Source organism: Bos indicus, chromosome 21 (assembly GCF_029378745.1).
Source record: "Bos indicus isolate NIAB-ARS_2022 breed Sahiwal x Tharparkar chromosome 21, NIAB-ARS_B.indTharparkar_mat_pri_1.0, whole genome shotgun sequence".
NCBI classification, from domain to species: domain Eukaryota; kingdom Metazoa; phylum Chordata; class Mammalia; order Artiodactyla; family Bovidae; genus Bos; species Bos indicus.
Window position 1 is genome coordinate 66804206 of NC_091780.1, and position 19156 is coordinate 66823361.

General features: G+C 47.8%; 1 protein-coding gene across 9 annotated transcripts in view; it reads left to right on the forward strand.

Annotated features, from left to right (window-relative positions):
- PPP2R5C (protein phosphatase 2 regulatory subunit B'gamma) overlaps nt 1–19156 on the forward strand; it is a 140391-nt gene that overhangs the window by 70755 nt on the left and 50480 nt on the right. For all 9 annotated transcript variants that reach the window (XM_070775743.1, XM_070775749.1, XM_070775746.1 and 6 more), the window contains one exon: nt 13259–13458. In XM_070775743.1, coding sequence (XP_070631844.1) covers nt 13259–13458 — 200 coding nt within the window. The remainder of the gene's footprint in view (nt 1–13258; nt 13459–19156) is intronic.

Consider the following 19156-nt stretch of genomic DNA (forward strand, 5'->3'; position numbering starts at 1 on the left):
GACCACCCTGGGGCAGCCCCGTGGATGTGCGTCTTGTATTCGGGTTCAGTCTGCGATGACCACCCTGGGGCAGCCCCGTGGATGTGCGTCTTGTATTAGGGTTCAGTCTGCGATGGGCAGCCCCGTGGATGTGCGTCTTGTATTAGGGTTCAGTCTGCGATGACCACCCTGGGGCAGCCCCGTGGATGTGCGTCTTGTATTAGGGTTCAGTCTGCGATGACCACCCTGGGGCAGCCCCGTGGATGTGCGTCTTGTATTAGGGTTCAGTCTGCGATGACCACCCTGGGGCAGCCCCGTGGATGTGCGTCTTGTATTCGGGTTCAGTCTGCGGTGACCACCCTGGGGCAGCCCCGTGGATGTGCGTCTTGTATTAGGGTTCAGTCTGCGATGACCACCCTGGGGCAGCCCCGTGGATGTGCGTCTTGTATTCGGGTTCAGTCTGCGATGGGCAGCCCCGTGGATGTGCGTCTTGTATTCGGGTTCAGTCTGCGATGACCACCCTGGGGCAGCCCCGTGGATGTGCGTCTTGTATTCGGGTTCAGTCTGCGATGACCACCCTGGGGCAGCCCCGTGGATGTGCGTCTTGTATTCGGGTTCAGTCTGCGATGACCACCCTGGCAGGGCTGTCGGCACCCTTGCTTTGTCCTTGTCCCGCCTCTGGTTTCTGTGGCACGTGGGTCAGATGCCTTTTATTTGCTGAGGGCACAGCAGCTGTGCCCCCTCCTTACCTCCATGGTCCTCCCCAGTTGAGGCCAAGTTCAGTGTGGGATGTCGGGAAGCCCCTGGGGAAGGCTTCAGCTCTGTATCCCTGGAGGGGCACCCCCCGACCTTCAGCGTGGGTGTGCTGAGCCTTGGAGATGGGGGGCTGTCCTCCGTCTTTACTGCTGGCGTCCCTACCAGGACCAGCCTCTGGGCAGGGAGTAGTTGACAGGCTATGAGCTGAAGACCAGAACCCGGCACGGGCAAATATTAGCGCTGATTAGTTAATACTAGACCGCGAGGGACGGGGCGGTGGGCACGGGAGATGAGGAGGCTGGCAGCTCCCGTGAGGGCTCAGAGGGGTCCAGCGCCATCTCCATCAGCTTCCTCCCGCCGGGGGAGGGTGACCCACAGCGTGCACGTGCCCCCTGATGTCCTGGCGCCTTACTACTCCCGGGCCCCGCTCCCGGGGCACACAGCCCCTGGGGTTTACCGGACTGTGTCCTTCACTGATCCTTCGTGCCGCAGCCTTGGGCCAGACGTGCGTGAAGAGCCCCCAGTCCATCCTAAAGGAGCTTGTGTCCAGAAGGAATCACTCATCTATCTGAGACACAGAGAACGGGGGTAGAGAATGTGAATAAAAACTGAAAAACCTCTATTATTTTTTCAGTATATCCTTGTCACAACGCCACATGGTTCTGTCCACTGGTAAAGATATGAGATGTTCTGCAGCCTTCGTTTGGCCATCTCTTGTTTGTCAAATGTAATAAAAGCAGTTACTTTTCCCGAAGTGATAACCTGTCCTTGTGCCTTAGAGAAGAGCTGCTCTGTTGCTGGCGCTGTTGGTCGCCAGGCGCAGTGGTATTGTATAATATTTCATCAGGAACGCCAGCCTCAGTGAGGGAGGAAGCAACGTGACCAGAGACGGTGGGCGTTTACTAATTTGTACTCATGGTGAGTGTCTTATTTGTTCCCCGATGAGGCATTCTAGAACTAAGTCCTTAAGCAGGAAAGAAAGCCTTTGTCAACAAATTTGGGGCTGAATCTCTTTATTCCTAGGAGTTTGACTTAATCTTTCACTGTCGAAAGAGCAGAGGCTATCATTCAGCCAAATCTGTTGACTTCCTCTTATGCATCACCTGCGCTGGGAGGTGCACATTCCTAAACGTTCCTGTGTGTCCACTCAAGGTTTTCCAGGCTTAGAATCCTGTCGTGACTTCGCCGTGTTCTTTACGGCAGGGTCTAGGCTGGAAATCAGTTTGTTTCTCCATGTGACATCTCTCCTGAGATCACTTGCCTTGATGAAGAGCTTTTCTGAGGAAACCAGTCTCTGCTGGCTGTTGTCTCACCTCAGTCTGACCCTCCTTCAGCCTCTGCCCGCCCTGCCTCCCTTGCGAAGCTGCCAGTTCCCAGGGTGCAGAGCACGGGGATGAACTAGACCTTGGCTTCAGATGATGCTTTCTGAAATGAGAATAACTGCCTTATAAGTTTACACTGTAGTCTCATGAGAAAGGGATGGTGGTCTGGGGGTCAGCAGTGGAAGGTCAGTGAGTAAGGGGAATGGGACCTGCTTTGTCTGTAAATACAGAGAAGACTGAAGAACTGCAGGAAAACCAGAGGGGAAACCGGGTCTCCAAGGCTGGATGGAGGCGCACCCAGGTTGGCAAGGAAAACAGTCAGATGTCGGATTTATACAAGGTGCGCTTGTCCTGAGCCACCTTCTAGCCCGGACTCGGCCCCGGGGGGCAGGTCTTTTCCTGTGGGAGGGAGGAGGTAAGCTTCACGCATGTGTGTGGCTAAGCTGATAAACTACAGGATTGGAGTTTGCGAAGGGAGCGTTCATAATGGATTTCGAGCCGTAGTTATCACCAGCAAAACATGTTTAAAGTGAAAGCGGTGGTGTAGAAGCTGCTGGCATCCTTGCATCACCAGATTTACATCCAGATTATAGAGCGGGCGGTGTTTCCACTTTGCGGCACCCAGAACGCCACCCAGGACCGGAGGAGGGCGGCTCTGCATAGCGAGGCAGGATGCAGGGCTGGCCGTCCGCGCTGGCTCTCTCTGAGCAGCAGGTGGACGGCGCCCGGCGCTCTGGCCCCTTCACACCAGCAGCGGGCCACTAGCTCCTCGTGTAGGCGGTACAGACAGCGTGAAGCGGCAGCCTGTGGGCTGTATTTGCATGAAATATCTGACCCCGCGGCTCAGTGTGTGTGGTGAAGTCCCATCAGATCTAAGACACTGTTGATTGTAAGTCCAACCTTGTTTTAAGGACCACCGAGAAAAAAAGAGAACATGGAAAGAGAAGCTTGGTCTGTTCGCTGTTGAAGTGGAACGTGTAAACATTAGAATAGATGAACTTTGACCCTTGCCCTGTGACACTGAGAAAGACTTACAAGGTTGATGATGGTTTTTAACTTCATCAGCCAAGTGAGGAACTGCTGGAGAGGGAGGGTTCACTCAACTTTAAAATCACGTAGACACCATGGATCTGCGTAGAATTGGTCTCATCGCATCGTCTGCAGAGAAGTGAGAGTTTCATTCAGTGTATTTATCAGGCTTTCAAGTTGGCAGAAGTTTGGATTTGTGGAGTAAGAGATAATTATTACCAAAAATGACCCCTGCCAGGCCAACGCCCTAAGGAACCATGCTCGGAGTGACGAATGCCTCTTGAGAAGACTGAGAAGTCGGTTCATAGATTGTTGCTTTCTCCCTCCTAGTAGATCCCCGCTGCTCCTGCATCTTCATTTCAGTGCCCCCGTGTCACTTCTGAAGAGATCTTACTTCCAGGCTGTGTTCATGTCGATCATCCACTTAAAAACCCTCTCTGATTCAAATCTGTCTACTCGGAGTACTTCTCAGATTTCTCTGTCAAAATGCAAACCTCTGAGAGTTTAGAGTGCTGAAATGCCTCACATGAGCAGCTTCTTTGAAGAACTTTGTCATAAGTTTTATATGGACTTTGCATTCTGCTCTGATACCTGTGTCATTATTTTAATATAAATGTGATTTAAATTATGATGCTGCTCAGTTAAATTACCCGTATTTGTTTCCTTCCGATCAACTTTTTCAAATTCAGCAGATGATTTGAGGTTCTGCTGTGTGCTTGGCCAGTCCTAGATACTAAGGATTAAGTGGTGAGCAAGACAGAGTTTGTCCTCTGTGAAAATGTATCGCTAAAGATCCACTGTGATTAATTTAGGTTTATAAAGTGTAATCTATTGCCTTCGGGTAAGGTTCTGTCTTTTTGAGCTCGGATTTGAGAGGTGGGCAGGTGGCGCTAGAGGTAAAGAACCCACCTGCCAAGGCAGGAGATGTAAGAGACTCGGGTTCGGTCCCGGGGTCCACAAGATCCCCTGGAGGAGGGCATGGCAGCCCACTCTAGGATCCTTGCCTGGAGAATCCCATGGACAGAGGAGCCTGGTGAGCTACAGCCCACGGGGTGGCAAAGAGTCAGACAAACGACTTGCACAGCACAGCACCTGTGGATCTTCTTCCAGCTGAGCGGGGCCCTCCACAGCGAACCTTCGCCTCCTTGAGCTGCCGTGGCTCTGCCCTCCCTCCAAGGCCAAGTTCAAGTGCGCCTCAGGAAACCCTTCCCTGCACCACACTCCCCACCCCCAGGCCCCGTCCTGCCTCATGCATCATTGCAGTTCTCACACATTTTAGTTGTTGCTTTCCTTTAGATCAGGTAGCATGCTTTAATTTCTCTCTCTGTTGTCGTGCCTGGTACAGTGCCTCCCGTGTGTGTACTGGATACATCCTTAAATCAGCTCCTTGTGATACAGGCTCCACGTGTTCAAGGCCGGGGCCTGCTCTGCTCTGCTTTATACCAGGTGCATTAGATCTGATGAACAAATCCTGCCACCGTTTTTACATTATGCATCTGAAGTCATAATTACTGATCCTTTCTTTGAGAGGAACAGGGAGACACTTTATATAGTTAGAAAAAATTAGAGGTCACTAAGATTGCATCTTGATTGGTAATTTTTTTCAAAATTTATTAAAAAAAAAAAAGCACATATCCAGAGCTTAAATTCTTCAACGGAAATGCCTGGAGGGACCTTAGAAAATGTGCTGGGATCGTCTGTGTGTGTGTCCATCAAGGTTAGTTTGGAGATCGTCAGTGTTCGTTCCTCTAAAGCTGTTGTGTAGGAGACGCCCGTGTATGCTGCGTGTGGAGTGTGTGCCGGGCGGCTCTGGGGGCCCCGGGCACTCGGCTTTGGGAGGAGGGTCGGAGGCTCACGGCTCGCCGTGTGCTCCTGAGTGTTCTTGCGGGCGTTTTTTGCCACCTGCGTGTATTCTGCAACCTTTGCAGTTTGTGATGTAACTCTCAGACTTGTGCACAACAAGCGCAAAGTGTGAAGGGTCATTGCGAAGCAAGTCTTCCTGTTATCGGCACCCCCACCGTCACCCCCACAAGCCCCCGGAGGTCACACACAGGTCTCAGGGGCGCCTGTTTCTAGCCTCCGTATGAATGGAATCACAGAGTAAGTCCTTTTCATCTTGCCTCTCTCCCTTAGTCGGATTTCGTAGGGTACGTCTGTGTTGTGTGTGGCTGTATTTCATTCATCGCCACAGCTTCAGAATATTATATAATGCCCACTGCTGGTGGACACTGGATTGTTTCTGGTTCAAGCTGTTAGTGCTGCTGTGGACATTCTTTGACACGTGTTGTGGTGCACGTGTGTCTGAATTCCATTAGGTTTATATGAACGTACATATGTGTGTATATATATACACACACATGCACACACACGTGCACGCGCACACACGTATTTAAAACATACACAATTCCCAGCAGTGGATCCCAGCTCGCAGACGCATTTGTCCACCTCTGTCCTTGGTGACGCCGGGCCCTGCAGCCCTGCCCAGCCCAACACGGCTGCTCCCAGCGCTGGGTGTCCACAGACTGTCTGCCAGTCTGCGGCGTGTCTCATGGTGCCTCACTGTGCTTTTCATTTGCATAGCTCTAGCCACTAGTGAGTGGCGATCAGTTAGCCTTTGGGGCATACGGAGAAGGCAATGGCACCCCACTCCAGTACTCTTGCCTGGAAAATCCCATGAATGGAGCAGCCTGGTGGGCTGCAAACACAACTGAGCGACTTCCCTTTCACTTTTCACTTTCCTGAATTGGAGAAGGAAATGGCAACCCACTCCAGTGTTCTTGCCTGGAGAACCCCAGGGACGGGGGAGCCTGGTGGGCTGCCGTCTCTGGGGTCGCACAGAGTCAGACATGACTGAAGCGACTTAGCAGCAGCAGCAGCAGCATGAAGTGCCCGGTTAAAATTTTTGCCTCGTTTTCTCATGGTACTCTGCGTACTTCTTACTGACTTATTGGAAATGCTTACATATTCCAGACGTTAATTCATTGGCTTTATGTATTCAAATAGTCCTCCTACTCTGTGGCATGTCTTTTCATTCTTTGTGGTGTCTTGATGAAGAAAAAGGTTTGAGTTTTATATAGTTCATTACATCAGTCCTTTAATGATTGCAGTCCTTAGGTCTTAAGAAGTCCTTCTCTACTTCTTTCTCTACATGGGATATTCTTTTGTATTATTTTCTAAAAGCATTAGAGTTTTATCTTTCAGACTGAAGTCCTAGTTCTCCAGGAACTTATTTGTTATTTTTGCGTAGAATATGATCCGATGTCTTCTTTCTCTATCCTTCCTTCCTCTCCCAGAGCTGTATTTTTAAAGACTGATCTTTCTTCGCTGTTCTGTAATGCAGTCCTGTCGTAAATCAAGTATCCACGTCTCTACAAGCCTGTCCTGGGCCCTGTTCTTGGTGGCCGTTTTCATTCATGAAACTTCCCTGTGAGTCTAGGTTTCTGAAACAGCAAGCCCCCCCACCCACCCTGTTGTTCTTCTCCGAGGGTCTTGGTGAGTACTGACCCTTTGCTTTGCCTTGTACCTTTTAGAATTCACTATCAGTTCACAGAAGTCACTGTTGGATTGGATTGAGATGGCACTGAACCCATCAATGGGGCTTCCCAGGCGGCTCAGTGGTAAAGAATCCGCCTGCCAATGCAGGAGACACAGGAGAGATGGATTCGACCCCTGGGTCGGGCAGATGCCCTGGAGGAGGAAATGGCAACCCACTCCAGAATTCTTGCCTGGAAAATCCTATGGACAGAGGGGCCTGGCAGGTGGGATTGCAAAGAGTTGGACGGAACTAAGTATGCACGCATAAACCTATAGAACAATTCCTTCTTCTGCTAAATGTCATCTGTAGAGTCCTATCGCCAGTGTCTATCTGGTTGGGGAGCTAGGGAGAGCTTCCCTTGGAGGCGATGGAGAGATCAAGGTGACACCCTCACCGCTGCCTTGCAGCGTTGCTCAGACGAGAAAAAGAACAGTGTCGGTACTCGTAGATGAAAGGGTGGTACCCACAGAAATCCACAAGGACTCACAGAGACGTCATTAGAGTTAATAGGAGCTGGGACCACCTGGAGGGGTGGGATGGGGTGGGAGGTGGGAGGGAGGTTCAAGAGGGAGAGGACACGTCTATACCTGTGGCTGACTGACGTTGATGTGTGGCAGAAGCCAGCACAATATTATAAACCAATTATCCTCCAATTAAAAATTAATTAATTAAAAAATACAGGAAATTTGTTTTCATACACACAAAAGGGTAGCTGGTTACAAAAGTCATATTCCAAATCTTTTTTTTTTTCTTCTAAACCACATCAGCAGTTAGAAAATTCTTGAGTCTTTTTAGAGATACAGTTTACAGTAGCATCAGAACATAACAGATAAGAATAAACCTTGAAAAATGATGCGTAATGTATTTTTAGGAGAAGAGTATAAAATTTTTATTGAAAGACATTTAAGGAAAAGAGTAATTGGAGAAATATTTCTTGTTTGTGGATTGAAAGAGTCAATGTTGCAAAGACTTCTGTTCTCGCCAAATTGATCTGGGGAATTTGAAGGCCATGCATGGTCTAGATGTAAAGCTGGGCAAGGTGAAGGAGCGTCGTCTGACAGGTAATAAGGCCCGTCGTGAGGCTCTGCTGTGTTGCGATGGGGGAGGTGACGGTGCAACAGAAGGGCTCTCATGTCTGCAGACACGTGGTTCAGGACAGAAGACGCAGGAGGCAGTGGGGAAAACAGTCACTTCAAAAACCAGCGTGTGGATTCTCTCTTTCAAAATCAAAGCAGTATCGCTGAACTCTTCTTGGTGGGGGGTACTTGCCAAGAGTAAGTGGAGTTCAATGCCTATTAATGACGAATCCCAGATTTACTCCAAGTTGGTAGTAATTGGATTCAGCCGTATTCCCACTCACTTTGTACTCAGAAGAAGTGTATTGGAAAGACAGGCTGAAGGATTGGCTCTCTCCTTCTGGAGAGTTTGTACGTGTTTCCATTTTGTGTGGACTGCCTCTTGTCTGCAGGCTCAGAATGGGCACATGCTCGTAGACTCTCATCCCCACACTGTCAGGAAGGTGGGCGCTGGGGGCCGGGAGGGATGCATGGGGGTCTCTCAAAGCTAGCCTGCCGCATCTGCTTAGCACGGAGTACATGAGTGACTGCAAAATGGTTCCCACCCTCACGGCCGTGCCTCCGGGAGCATCTTCTCAAAGTGACGTCTCTGGGCTGGCAGTTCGTGTAGCTCTGGCTCTGGTCCTCATCGGGGTTGTGTTTATTTGGGAAAAGCCATCATCTCCGTGCTAAAAAGGCCTGCCTCTCTATGACTGTCCTGCCAAAGCTGGTCCTTTTGGCCTCTTGGAATGTTTCTCGTCACCACCGAGATGAGTCATATGGAAGTGGGCCTCCCTGTTTTGTTTTGTTTCCTTTGATAATATTTCTACTCAGAGTCAGAGTTCACGTGCCGCCCCTTCCGGTACAGTGACAGTTCAGTGCTGTAACTTTTTTGTGTCCCGTCCGTCCTACAGTTTGACGGTTACAGCGTGTGGTCATGTCCGTCCGGCCCTGCGATAATTGAGATGCACAGATGCTGTAAACACCTGTGGATTGTGTTGTGTTGGATTCACTTGGGAAGGCCTGGAGAGGCTCCTCACTGCCTGGCCAGCGGTCCCCAGGCTCTCGATCACTCCTGCCTGGCAGCAGAGCAGTCTTAAACACACACCTCCAGCGTGCGTCAGCTCCTGTCAAATATTAGTGCCTCTTACTTTTCTGTTCTTTGTAAAAGAAAACACACGTAGAACTTCTGTCATCACCCTGGGTAGGCCCCAGGGCTCACCCGCATCTTGGGGGTCAGCGGTCAGAGGAGGGTGTCCACTGCTTATGAGCTTGCCCTGGGGCCACTGGTGAGAATGCTGCCCTCCCTCACCCAAGGGCCAGGGGCAGTCACGAAGCCACCCCAGTCTGCGGCGACCCTCATTAAGCGCCCCTATGCATCAGTTGTTAATTACAGGCTTCCCTTTAGGAAATATGTTTTTCGAAGAGTAACGCGTTCTTCAGATGCTGTGGGTTAATGTCTTTTCTCTGCTCCTTGCCTCCTGCAGGTTTTGTGTGGGTATCATCAGGTTTGCTCCTGGTATCATCAAGGATTTACCTTGAAATAATCAGGAAGCATCCCAAGTTCACATTAGCAAATCAGTGAAAACAACTGAGGGAGGGGTGAAGAAATTAACATAAATGCAAGGCACCTGTGATGTTATTTGTAGCGAGAAATGTTACCACTCTTAACTTAAAAAAATAATAATGAAAGGAAATGTTGCTCAACATGAAGAACGCTCTCCAGCCAGTGCTGCAAGTGCCCCTTCCATGTTCCTCTTGCTCTTAGATCAGCGATCTCACTCCGCACACTGTCAGGCTTCCGGGTGGTGCCCTGGGGCCTGTCCAGACCCCTGTCACGGGGGCTCCCGGCCAAACCCGCGGGCTACAGCAGTTTGTCTCATATTGTGCTTTTTAGTTGATGCTCTCTTTGGGGCTCAAGGTTGCTCTTTAATATGTCTGAAAACAAGAATGTCAGTGTTAACTCGTCTATAAACAGTTTAAAGTAAACCACTGTCACTCATGGGCAGAATTCAAAATCCATTCTTTTTTTATTTTGCTTCATAGAAGTAATTGTAAAAATTGGGTCAAATCCGGGGTCGTGGTTTATTACTTCGAGAGTCAATACCAGTCTTGACTACCAAACGCTGAAGCGTGATACCCCGACAGTGTCAGCCCCGGGTAGCTTTTACTGCCTGATCCACGTTACGTGGTAATCAGAACAGTCCGGTCAGGTACGGGCTGTACCCGTCATACCTTTTTTCCCCTTTCAAGGTTAGCAATGCTTTATGGCTGATTCATGTTGATGTTTGACAGAAGACAACAAAATTCTGTAAAGCAATTATCCTTCAACTAAAAAATAAATAGTTTTTTTTAAAAAAAGATTAGCGATGCTAACATAATAGTTTTTAGAGAGTTTATTTTTCAATTACAAAAATAACTCATTCTGTAGAGACCCAACGTACACAAGGGTAAAAAGCATATTCTCCTACCACCACCTCCACTCATTTTTATCCCCCAGTGGTACAGTCTATTAACACAGCAGAAAGTACTGAAGATTTTTAAAATATAGTGACCAACAAGAACCTAAATTAACCTGCATTCAGAAAACACAGGAGGGACTTACCTGGTGATCCAGTGGTTAAGAATTTGCCTTGCAGTGCAGAGGACACGAGTTCAATCTCTGGTCAGGGCTCAGGGAACTAAGATCCCATATGCCATGGAGCCGCTGAGCCCGTGTGCCACAGCTACTGAGCCCAGGCACCACAGCTAGAGAGCCCGTGCACCACAGCAAAAGATCCCGCCTGCCAAGCAAAGACCCGATGCAGCCAAATAAATCAGTGAACATAAGGAAATATCTGATGGGGCTGTGGGTGCAATATTTTTCACTCGATTTGATTGGTCTAATATAGTTTTTTTAAAAAACAATAAAGTTGTAAATGTAGCCAAATGAGGTTTTAAAACACGAGGTCATGAGATTTTGCTCACAAACTTTAAACTGTAAACAAAAATATTTAATACTGTAAAGATTGAAGGCAGGAGGAGAAGGGGACGACAGAGGATGAGATGGTTGGATGGCATCACTGACTGAATGGACGTGAGTCTGAGTGAACTCTGGGAGTTGGTGATGGACAGGGAGGCCTGGCGTGCTGCGGTTCATGGGGTCACAAAGAGTCGGACACGACTGAGCGACTGAACTGAACACCTTAGCCATCTGGAACCCTGGAAGAATTGACAGTTTCAGCAAGTTGAGATTTTCTTGTTTTTTTTAGAAGGATATTTATAGGTAGAAATTTTATGAAGAAAAAAGATTTTACTCTGCTCTTGCTTCTTATTGCAATAGGATTATTTCAGAGTTCTGGTGACAGCTGAGTCATCACGTAGTTTTTAGGGGTAAATACGGGCTTCTCGGTTCTCTACAGTGTGAGAAAGCCAAAGTTTCCACGTACACGAGCTGTGACTACAAAATGTGCTCATTCAAGGTGTTTCTGGCAAAGTGGAGGGTGAGTGCAGGTATGGAATTGAGTGAGGACTGAAGTCAAGCTCAGAGGTCATCAAGAAAATGAAGCTTTTCATTGAAGAGGGCTGGATGTTTGATTGTAAAGAGACCCAGACATTGTAGTGACTATTACTCACCTAAGTGATTCAACAGCCACCTAGACTCAGGATGTCTGTGGTCATAGTTCTGTCCCTCAGTCCTGAGTAGCCTTCAGGCAGCACGCCCTCACTCCTTGGACCAGCTGTGCAGTGTGGGGGCTCGGGGAGCTTCCCAGGAAGTGGGAGGCTGTGCTGAGTGCCTGCTAGTTGCAGGGTTCCACACTGGGCACTGGAGGGTACCGAGAACCAGGGGACATCCACCTGGCACCTGCTCTCAGCAAGCAGTCCAATGCGGAAGAAATGCCCAGTGAGGGAGCTGACCGTTCAAGGCAGGAGGAGCTAAATGACGACCAGGAGTGCGTCCTGTCTGACCAGGAAGTGAGCAGGCCAAGCGAGAACTCCAAACAGGAGGGGCAGCTGGTGGAGGAAAGGGAGGTGAGGTGGGTTGGGGGAGCTGATGCGAGGAGAGGCGGGTGGAAGCAGGGAAGCCAGGGCCACCAGGGCACCCACTTGCGGTGCTGGCTTCTATGGGGCGGGGGTTTCAACAGCTTTGGTCTCAGGACCCTCTCACACCCCTCAGAACTATGTGGAGAGCTTCTGTTTATGCAGGCTTAACTACTGATATTGACCACATTAAAAATTAAACCAGAGAGGGTGGTATCATTTTCTATTTTGAAAGTCTTTTTAATGTCTGACTTACGAGGAGAGAGCTGGATTCTGCGGCCTGCCTCTGCATCCAGCCTGTTGCCATGTGTTTGGGTTAAAACAATGCTTCCGGGAAGACACATGATTGGGAAGGGAGGAGCGTTTCAGTAGGCTTTTCAGATCGTTATGGACATTTTCTTTGATACCACAGCAAAAAGTAAGCAGTGAGAGGTTTCTTGAAGGATTCTGCAGCGTGGACTCTGAAACCACAGTAATAGGCTCCTGTACACCTTATCAAATTAAGACCTGGTGGGCTGCTTCATCCTCCGAATGGCTATTTTACCCTTAACTGATAGTGTAACACCAGTGTGATCTTGTGGAAACTCTTGGTTCACTGTGTCAGGCAGATCTTGGACACATTTCAGTCAATGGGTCAATAGATCCTGTTTGTTAATATCACCACCGATTTCCTCTTCACCCCAGAAAGCTGTCACACTCACACGGGCAGATCGGGGCTTTCCAACACCTCCCAGAACGTCGCACAGAGCTCCATCACTTCCCAGTCCTACACTGACCCTCCGTGCCTGCATCTCGTTTCTGTTGTGTCATTGTAAAGATTACGTGAGAACAGTATGTGTGATGTGTATAAAGCTTTCGGTGCGAGCCCCGGCCCAGGCGAGCACTCCCTCAGTAACACCGCTATTGTTTGCGCTGTTTCTGCATTGCTGTTGTCGTATGTGACACGTGTTGACCGTCACCCACGCTGACGGAGGATACGGGGCACCAGGGTGGGTGGAGACCCCCACTGTGTGCATGGAACAGCGCGTTTGGGCAGCTCCACAGCGATGGCCCTTGCTGCTTACCAGCTGGCCGAGGGACAGCCACCTCGCCCTCCCCCGTAAATCTAGAGCAACAGCGGGCCCGGGGGGCACCCCTCCTGTGACCGCTCACCTGCCGTGTGCAGTGGGCCCTGGTGCCCCTCACCCTACACCGGAGCTGCGGTTTGCCTCCTGTCCCACTGCCCAGCATCCTGCCAACATCTGATACGGCTTCAGGGTCACGTTTGTTGAATGCAAGCACTTAATTAGAATTTTGTTTTGAACAGTACTCTGGACATGGCTTCAGAGAGTTAAGAAACATAGAAACTTTGTCATATGAAACATATGATATGAGCAGCGACTAGCTTATTTTTTCCTTTCATTGTCTTTAAGGAATGTATAATCTCTATTCACTCCTACCCCATCTCTTGTTTCTCAAATCTCAATAGAGATTCAAAAGTTGTAGAAAACTTAAAAGCGCGTCACAGTAATTCTGGGTTAAGCATTGTTGTGATCGATAATACTTTGCTTTCTCCTTTTCAGATGTTCCTCCTGCTGATCAAGAGAAGCTTTTTATCCAGAAGTTACGTCAGTGTTGTGTCCTCTTTGACTTTGTTTCCGATCCACTAAGTGACCTAAAGTGGAAGGAAGTAAAACGAGCTGCTTTAAGTGAGATGGTAGAATATATCACCCATAATCGGAATGTGATCACAGAGCCTATTTACCCAGAAGTAGTCCATATGGTAAGTAATTGCCGTTTAACCAGCGTGCCCAACCCTTGGTTACAAGCTGAACTCTGACTTGCTTAGAATAAGCTAAGACGTTTAAGCCTAACATGACATTTGCTACCAAAAAAAATCCTCCTGTTCAAAAATGTGTACTGGCACCTGGAGGAATGAACATCGACTACGGTGAGGGGACTCGAAGGACCGCTGTGCCCTGCGTGTGTTAACTCACCTGCTCCTCACAGCCACCACGTGGGGTAGAAATGTCAGAACTTTCATTTTTTTCTTAACTGTCTTACCCTCTTTAACAGTGCCCGTGCACAATTCAGAAGTAAGCGTGTGGTCCGCACATCAGCAGGAAAATGCTGATGCTTGGGAGGAGGTGAAATAGTGGTGGGCCAAGCCGGAGTCAGGACAGTCCTCCCTGATTGGCGGGTTCACCGTTGGTTTCATTTGACTCCCAAATCCCTGTCTGAGTCTCAGACTCTCCAGCCCGTTTCTAGGTCCTTTGCAGGTCCCGCTGTGACCTCAGTCAGTACCATCTAGAAACATTTCATGTGATACCATTTTTAAAACTCTAATGTTTAATGCTGAACTCCAGTTATCTGTTGCATTTTTTTTGAATTGTTATTTTATCTGTCTTGATAACTACGGAATCCTTGTGGCTTAATATAAAATTTTAAATCCTGATTTCCATTGAAATCTACTCCTTGATAACTAGGGAATCCTTGTGGCTTAATATAAAATTTTAAATCCTGATTTCCATTGAACTCTCTTAAGTTTCTGATTCTTTTCCCCTAAAGCTATATATTTCAAAATTGACTAGGCTCATTGACCTAAAATATGTTTCTTCTTATATTAGTATGTGTGCTTTGGAAGAAAAGAAATGTAAGTCACGTTCTTTGTGTAATTCATAATCTATTGTATCCAAAGTTGAGATCAACTTGCTTCCTTTATTGGTTAACTCTTAAAGGTCAGACTTTACCAGCCTGTTGTCCGCCTAGGGCTGTGAGGTCCGTTTGGGTTCCTCCCCAGACGCCTACCTGAAGAACCATCACAGGCCTATTGTTCAGCCACTAAGTCGTGTCCGACTCTTGGCAACCCCATGGGCTGCAGCACGCCAGGCCTCCCTGTCCTTCACTATCCCCTGGCAGGTGTATACTGATCAGTAAATCCTTTAAAGCTTCTCTCATCCAGACTAAGGAAAATCAGGGAATGTCTTTTTCTCTCCTTAACTTCCACTCTTAGTTACTATGGAAGGGCCTCCCAAACCCCAGACTCGCAAAGAGAAATCTCTAATCTTTTCTAACACTTTGATAATTCTGTTCAAAAATCAAAAAAAAAGATGTTTTGCAGTCCTCCTGGAACCTTTTTTTTTTTTTAAGGGATATAACTGTCTTCTAAAATGATTAAAAAATCATTAGTCCCTACATCGTGTGATGAATATTCCCCTTTCTCCATTGACTTTAAATGCTGCTTTACTGTATATTAAATGTATTCTATTTTTGAATTATGCTATGCTAAGTCACTTCAGTTGTGTCCGACTCTGTGTGACCCCATAGACAGCAGCCCACCAGGCTCCCCCGTCCCTGGGATTCTCCAGGCAAGAACACTGGAGTGGGTTGCCATTTCCTTCTCCAATGCGTGAAAGTGAAAAGTGAAAGTGAAGTCGCTCAAATGTGTCTGACTCTTAGCGACCTCATGGACTGCAGCCCACCAGGCTCCTCCGTCCTTGGGATTTTCTAGGGAAGAGTACTGGAGTGGGGTGCCATTGTGTATCTAAATGGCATCTATTATAAACACTCAATATATTCTGTATTAGATGACCCGTGTGGAAGCTTCTTCTGTTTGGACGGAGCCTGGGCTGCCAGCAGCCCCTGAGTCCCGCTCTCTCCCCGGGAGGGAGGGGGTCCGCAAGGGCATCGAGGCCCAGGCTGGCCGGGTGTGGTCTGGATGCCTGCCCTGCACTGCCTGCGGGCCCCAGTCTCTCCTGGGTCTTTCACTGAGGCGTCGTGTTACCAGAACCACTTAGCATGCCTTGAGCTCTTGAGACTTGTTTCAGATGACGTGATCGTTACTTCTTGCCTCCCTGTTAAAACCGTGTCCTAATAACCAGGCTCTCCCACCATCTTAGCTTTGTTCCCCTCCAGGCAATGCAGGCCGTCTTCAGAGTCCTGGGCATCTTGCCTCTAATGCACATAGCAGACACTTGCTGAGCATCCCCTGAGCACGTTTTTAGGTGAGGAAATAAGAGTGATGAGCAAGATGTGCGCCCTCCCAGAGCTGGGATCAGTAACGTGTCGTTTTTGGTTAAGGTGAGGCCATGAAAGAAGGGGAAGTGGGGAGAGAGTAGAGTTGCAGGACCGCCCATGTGGTGGGAAGAGGTGCGGAGAGAAACCTGGTACGAGGTGAGTTAGACCGTCCCACGAAGGTGCGAGAAGGAGGTGCTTTCCCGTGTCGCTGAGGACAGGGACGGTCGTTCTGTGCTCTGTCTCTGACTGCGGCGAGGGCAGGAGAGCACAGCCGGCCTTCCCTCGAGAGGGGGCGGGGAGGGGGCACCCCTGTTGATGGGTTAATGAGAGTGAGGGAGGGTTTGCGCTGTGTCTGCTCTCGCTGTTTCGCTTGGTAGACGGAGGGTGCTGAGGACAGACACAATGTAAGAGTGTGGTGGGGATGGCGCCAGCAGCCTGTCTGACCCTCTCAGAAGCAGAGCGTGTGCAGGACTCAAGAGCCGACAGAAGGCCTCCGCCGCGCAGCGCCCGGCCCCGGCGGGGCAGGCGGAGAGGTGGGCCCCTTCGCAGTTCCATCCCAGCGCCCCGGTGTGCTCACCATGAGCCTTGCTTGAAGGGTTGCCTGGTGTGTGTTTTGCTTTTTTCTTTTTTGGCTGCACCACATGGCTCTTGGGATCCTAATTCCCTAACCAGGGATCGAGCCCTTGTACCTTGCAGTGGAAACACGGAGTCTTCACCACTGGACTGCGAAGGGAGTCCCTGTCTTAATATTTTTACAGACATTTATTCCTACTGACTTTGAAGAATCCAAAACTCTAGAGATGTTGTGTTCTTTATGCTTACATCTTTTAAATACGTTGCCTATTACACTGGGCTGCTATATTTTTTTAACAGATTTATTGACGGGTAATTCATAAGTACAATCCACCCCTTTAAGATGTACAATTCAGTCTAGTCTGTTCACAGGGTTGTGCAGGCATCAGCACATATAATTTTGTAATATTTTCATCCCCCTAAAAAATATCCTGTACCCATTAACAGTTACTGCCACTCTTCCTAACTCCTCACCCCTGTCCCGGGTAACCACTCCTCTAATTCCTCCCTCTGTAGATTGGCCTAACCTGGATATTTCTTAGAAATGGAATTACACAGTACACGACCTTCTTTTACTTTGCATAATGTTCTCACGTTTCATTGATGTTGTAGCATGTGTCAGAACTTCTTTTTATTGCTGAATAATATTCCATTACATGAATATATACTCCACGTTTTATTTATCTGTTTATCCATTGGTGGACATTTGTGTCATTTCTGCTACTTAGCAGTGGTGACTAATGCCCCTGTGAGCATTCATGTACAGACTTCTGTGTACATACATGTCTTCATTTCTCTGGAGTGTTTACCCAGGAGTGGAACGCTAGGTCCCGTGCTAACACTGTGTGTTCAGCGTTTTGGAGAGCTGCCAGACTGCTTCCCAAAGTGGCTGCCCCGTTTCACGTTCCCAGCATCGGGGTATGAGGGCTGCAGTTTCCCCCCCTCTCCCGTACTTGTTACTGCCCGTCTGTTTGATGGTGGCCATCCTGGTAGGTATGAGCTAGGATCTCACTGGCGTTCTGGTTACTGTTTCCCTCTTGGCTAATGACGTTTAGCACTTTTCATGTGAGCTGTGTCTTTCTATTATACGTCATTCAACGGAAATTAAATGAAGCTTATAGATCATCAAGCCCGACCTTTATTTTCCAGATTAAAATAGCTTAGGTTCAGGGAGATGAGGATGAAAAGGGAGCAATACCCAGGGGGGAAGTTCCTGGAGTCTAGATTTTTGGGCTAAATTACGTAAACTCCATTATCTCAATATTTCGGCCATTTTTAAAATATAGTCAGCCATCTGGTATTTAATTAACTTATCTAATTAATCCTTTTTTCAGGCTTTGGCATTTTTCTCATAGCAAAACCAAGTTAATAGCATAGCCTCTTCTTTCACAGAATACCATTTATACTTGAACGACTAACAAAAAGGTTATTCAGACTTGGGTTTTCAGGGAGCATCTTCTCACAAAATAAAATGAAAGTGTCACTTTAAGGAAGATAACTGATGATGTTTGTTGTCAGTGATTAAAATTTGAGCATTCAAAAAGAAAATTCAAGCTCTCAGGAGAAATTCTGAATTTTGGAAGATTTGTATCTGCCAGTGCAGACTTCAGCTTCCCAGTGCTGCAAGCTGTCCTGCTGAGACTGGCGTCGATACCAATGAGTGGGATCCTTAGTATACACAATGAAAGGAACTAGACAGTCCTGTGAATATATTAAAAACAATCAAGTTGTACATTTTAAAGGGGTGGATTGTATGATATGTGAATGTCTCAATAAACTTGTTTTTAAAAAGCATGGCACTTCAGTCTAATAGGCAATTTGTTTACAATACATTAACACACATAATTCAGTGAGGCCAGTATTTTCCAAATGACGAACAGATGATATTATAAAATCATTCACTGGCCAGAGAGCCATTTAGAGTGCAAGACACATCATGGGGTTTTCAGGAATTAGAGACCCCTGTAATTGATAAGATTTAGGATTCCACAGAATAGGTAACCTTTAGTGGACTGCTGCTGCTGCTGCTGCTGCTAAGTCACGTCAGTCGTGTCCGACTCTGTGTGACCCCATAGGCGGCAGCCCACCAGGCTCCCCCATCCCTGGGATTCTCCAGGCAAGAACACTGGAGTGGGTTGCCATTTCCTTCTCCAATGCATGAAAGTGAAAAGTGAAAGTGAAGTCGCTCAGTCGTGTCCGACTCTCAGCAACCCCATGGACTGCAGCTTACCAGGCTCCTCCATCCATGGGATTTTCCAGGCAAGAGTACTGGAGTAGGGTGCCATTGCCTTCTCCTTTAGTGAACTACCACTTGTCAAGTTTTGGTAAAGTATCAAAGAAATCCACAGTTATCTAGAAGAGCTATTGATCACCCCTCGCTCTTCCAACTACGTATCTGCTGGAGACAGGTTTTTCTTCCTGTATTTCAACCAAGTGAACATTCTGAGCATAGCAGATATAAGAATTCAGCTTTGTGGGTTTTGTTTTTTTTTTAATGAAACCAAATAGTAAAGGCGTTTGCAAAAATGTGACACGGTGCCACTTTTCTCACTGAATTTGTTTTAGGAAATCTTTTTATTTAATGTGAGTTGTTTTATGAAATAACTAATGTTAGTTATGAAAGATGTAGTTATTTTTATAAATTTATATTGACATAATGAGTTTATTATTTTTCAATGAGCAAGTATTCTTTTTTAATTTCTCTGCTTTAATTTCCAATACTGTCCATATCCATAGACAGAACTCTAATAACTAAAGTTCTTTGGATCCTCAATAACTCGAAGGAGTTTAAAGGGGTCCTGAGACCAAAAAGTGTGAGAAGCACTCCTCTCAAGGAGGTCTACCAGCACGGCCTGGGAGCGGCTCAGAAACGTTTTCCGGGGCATCGCTTT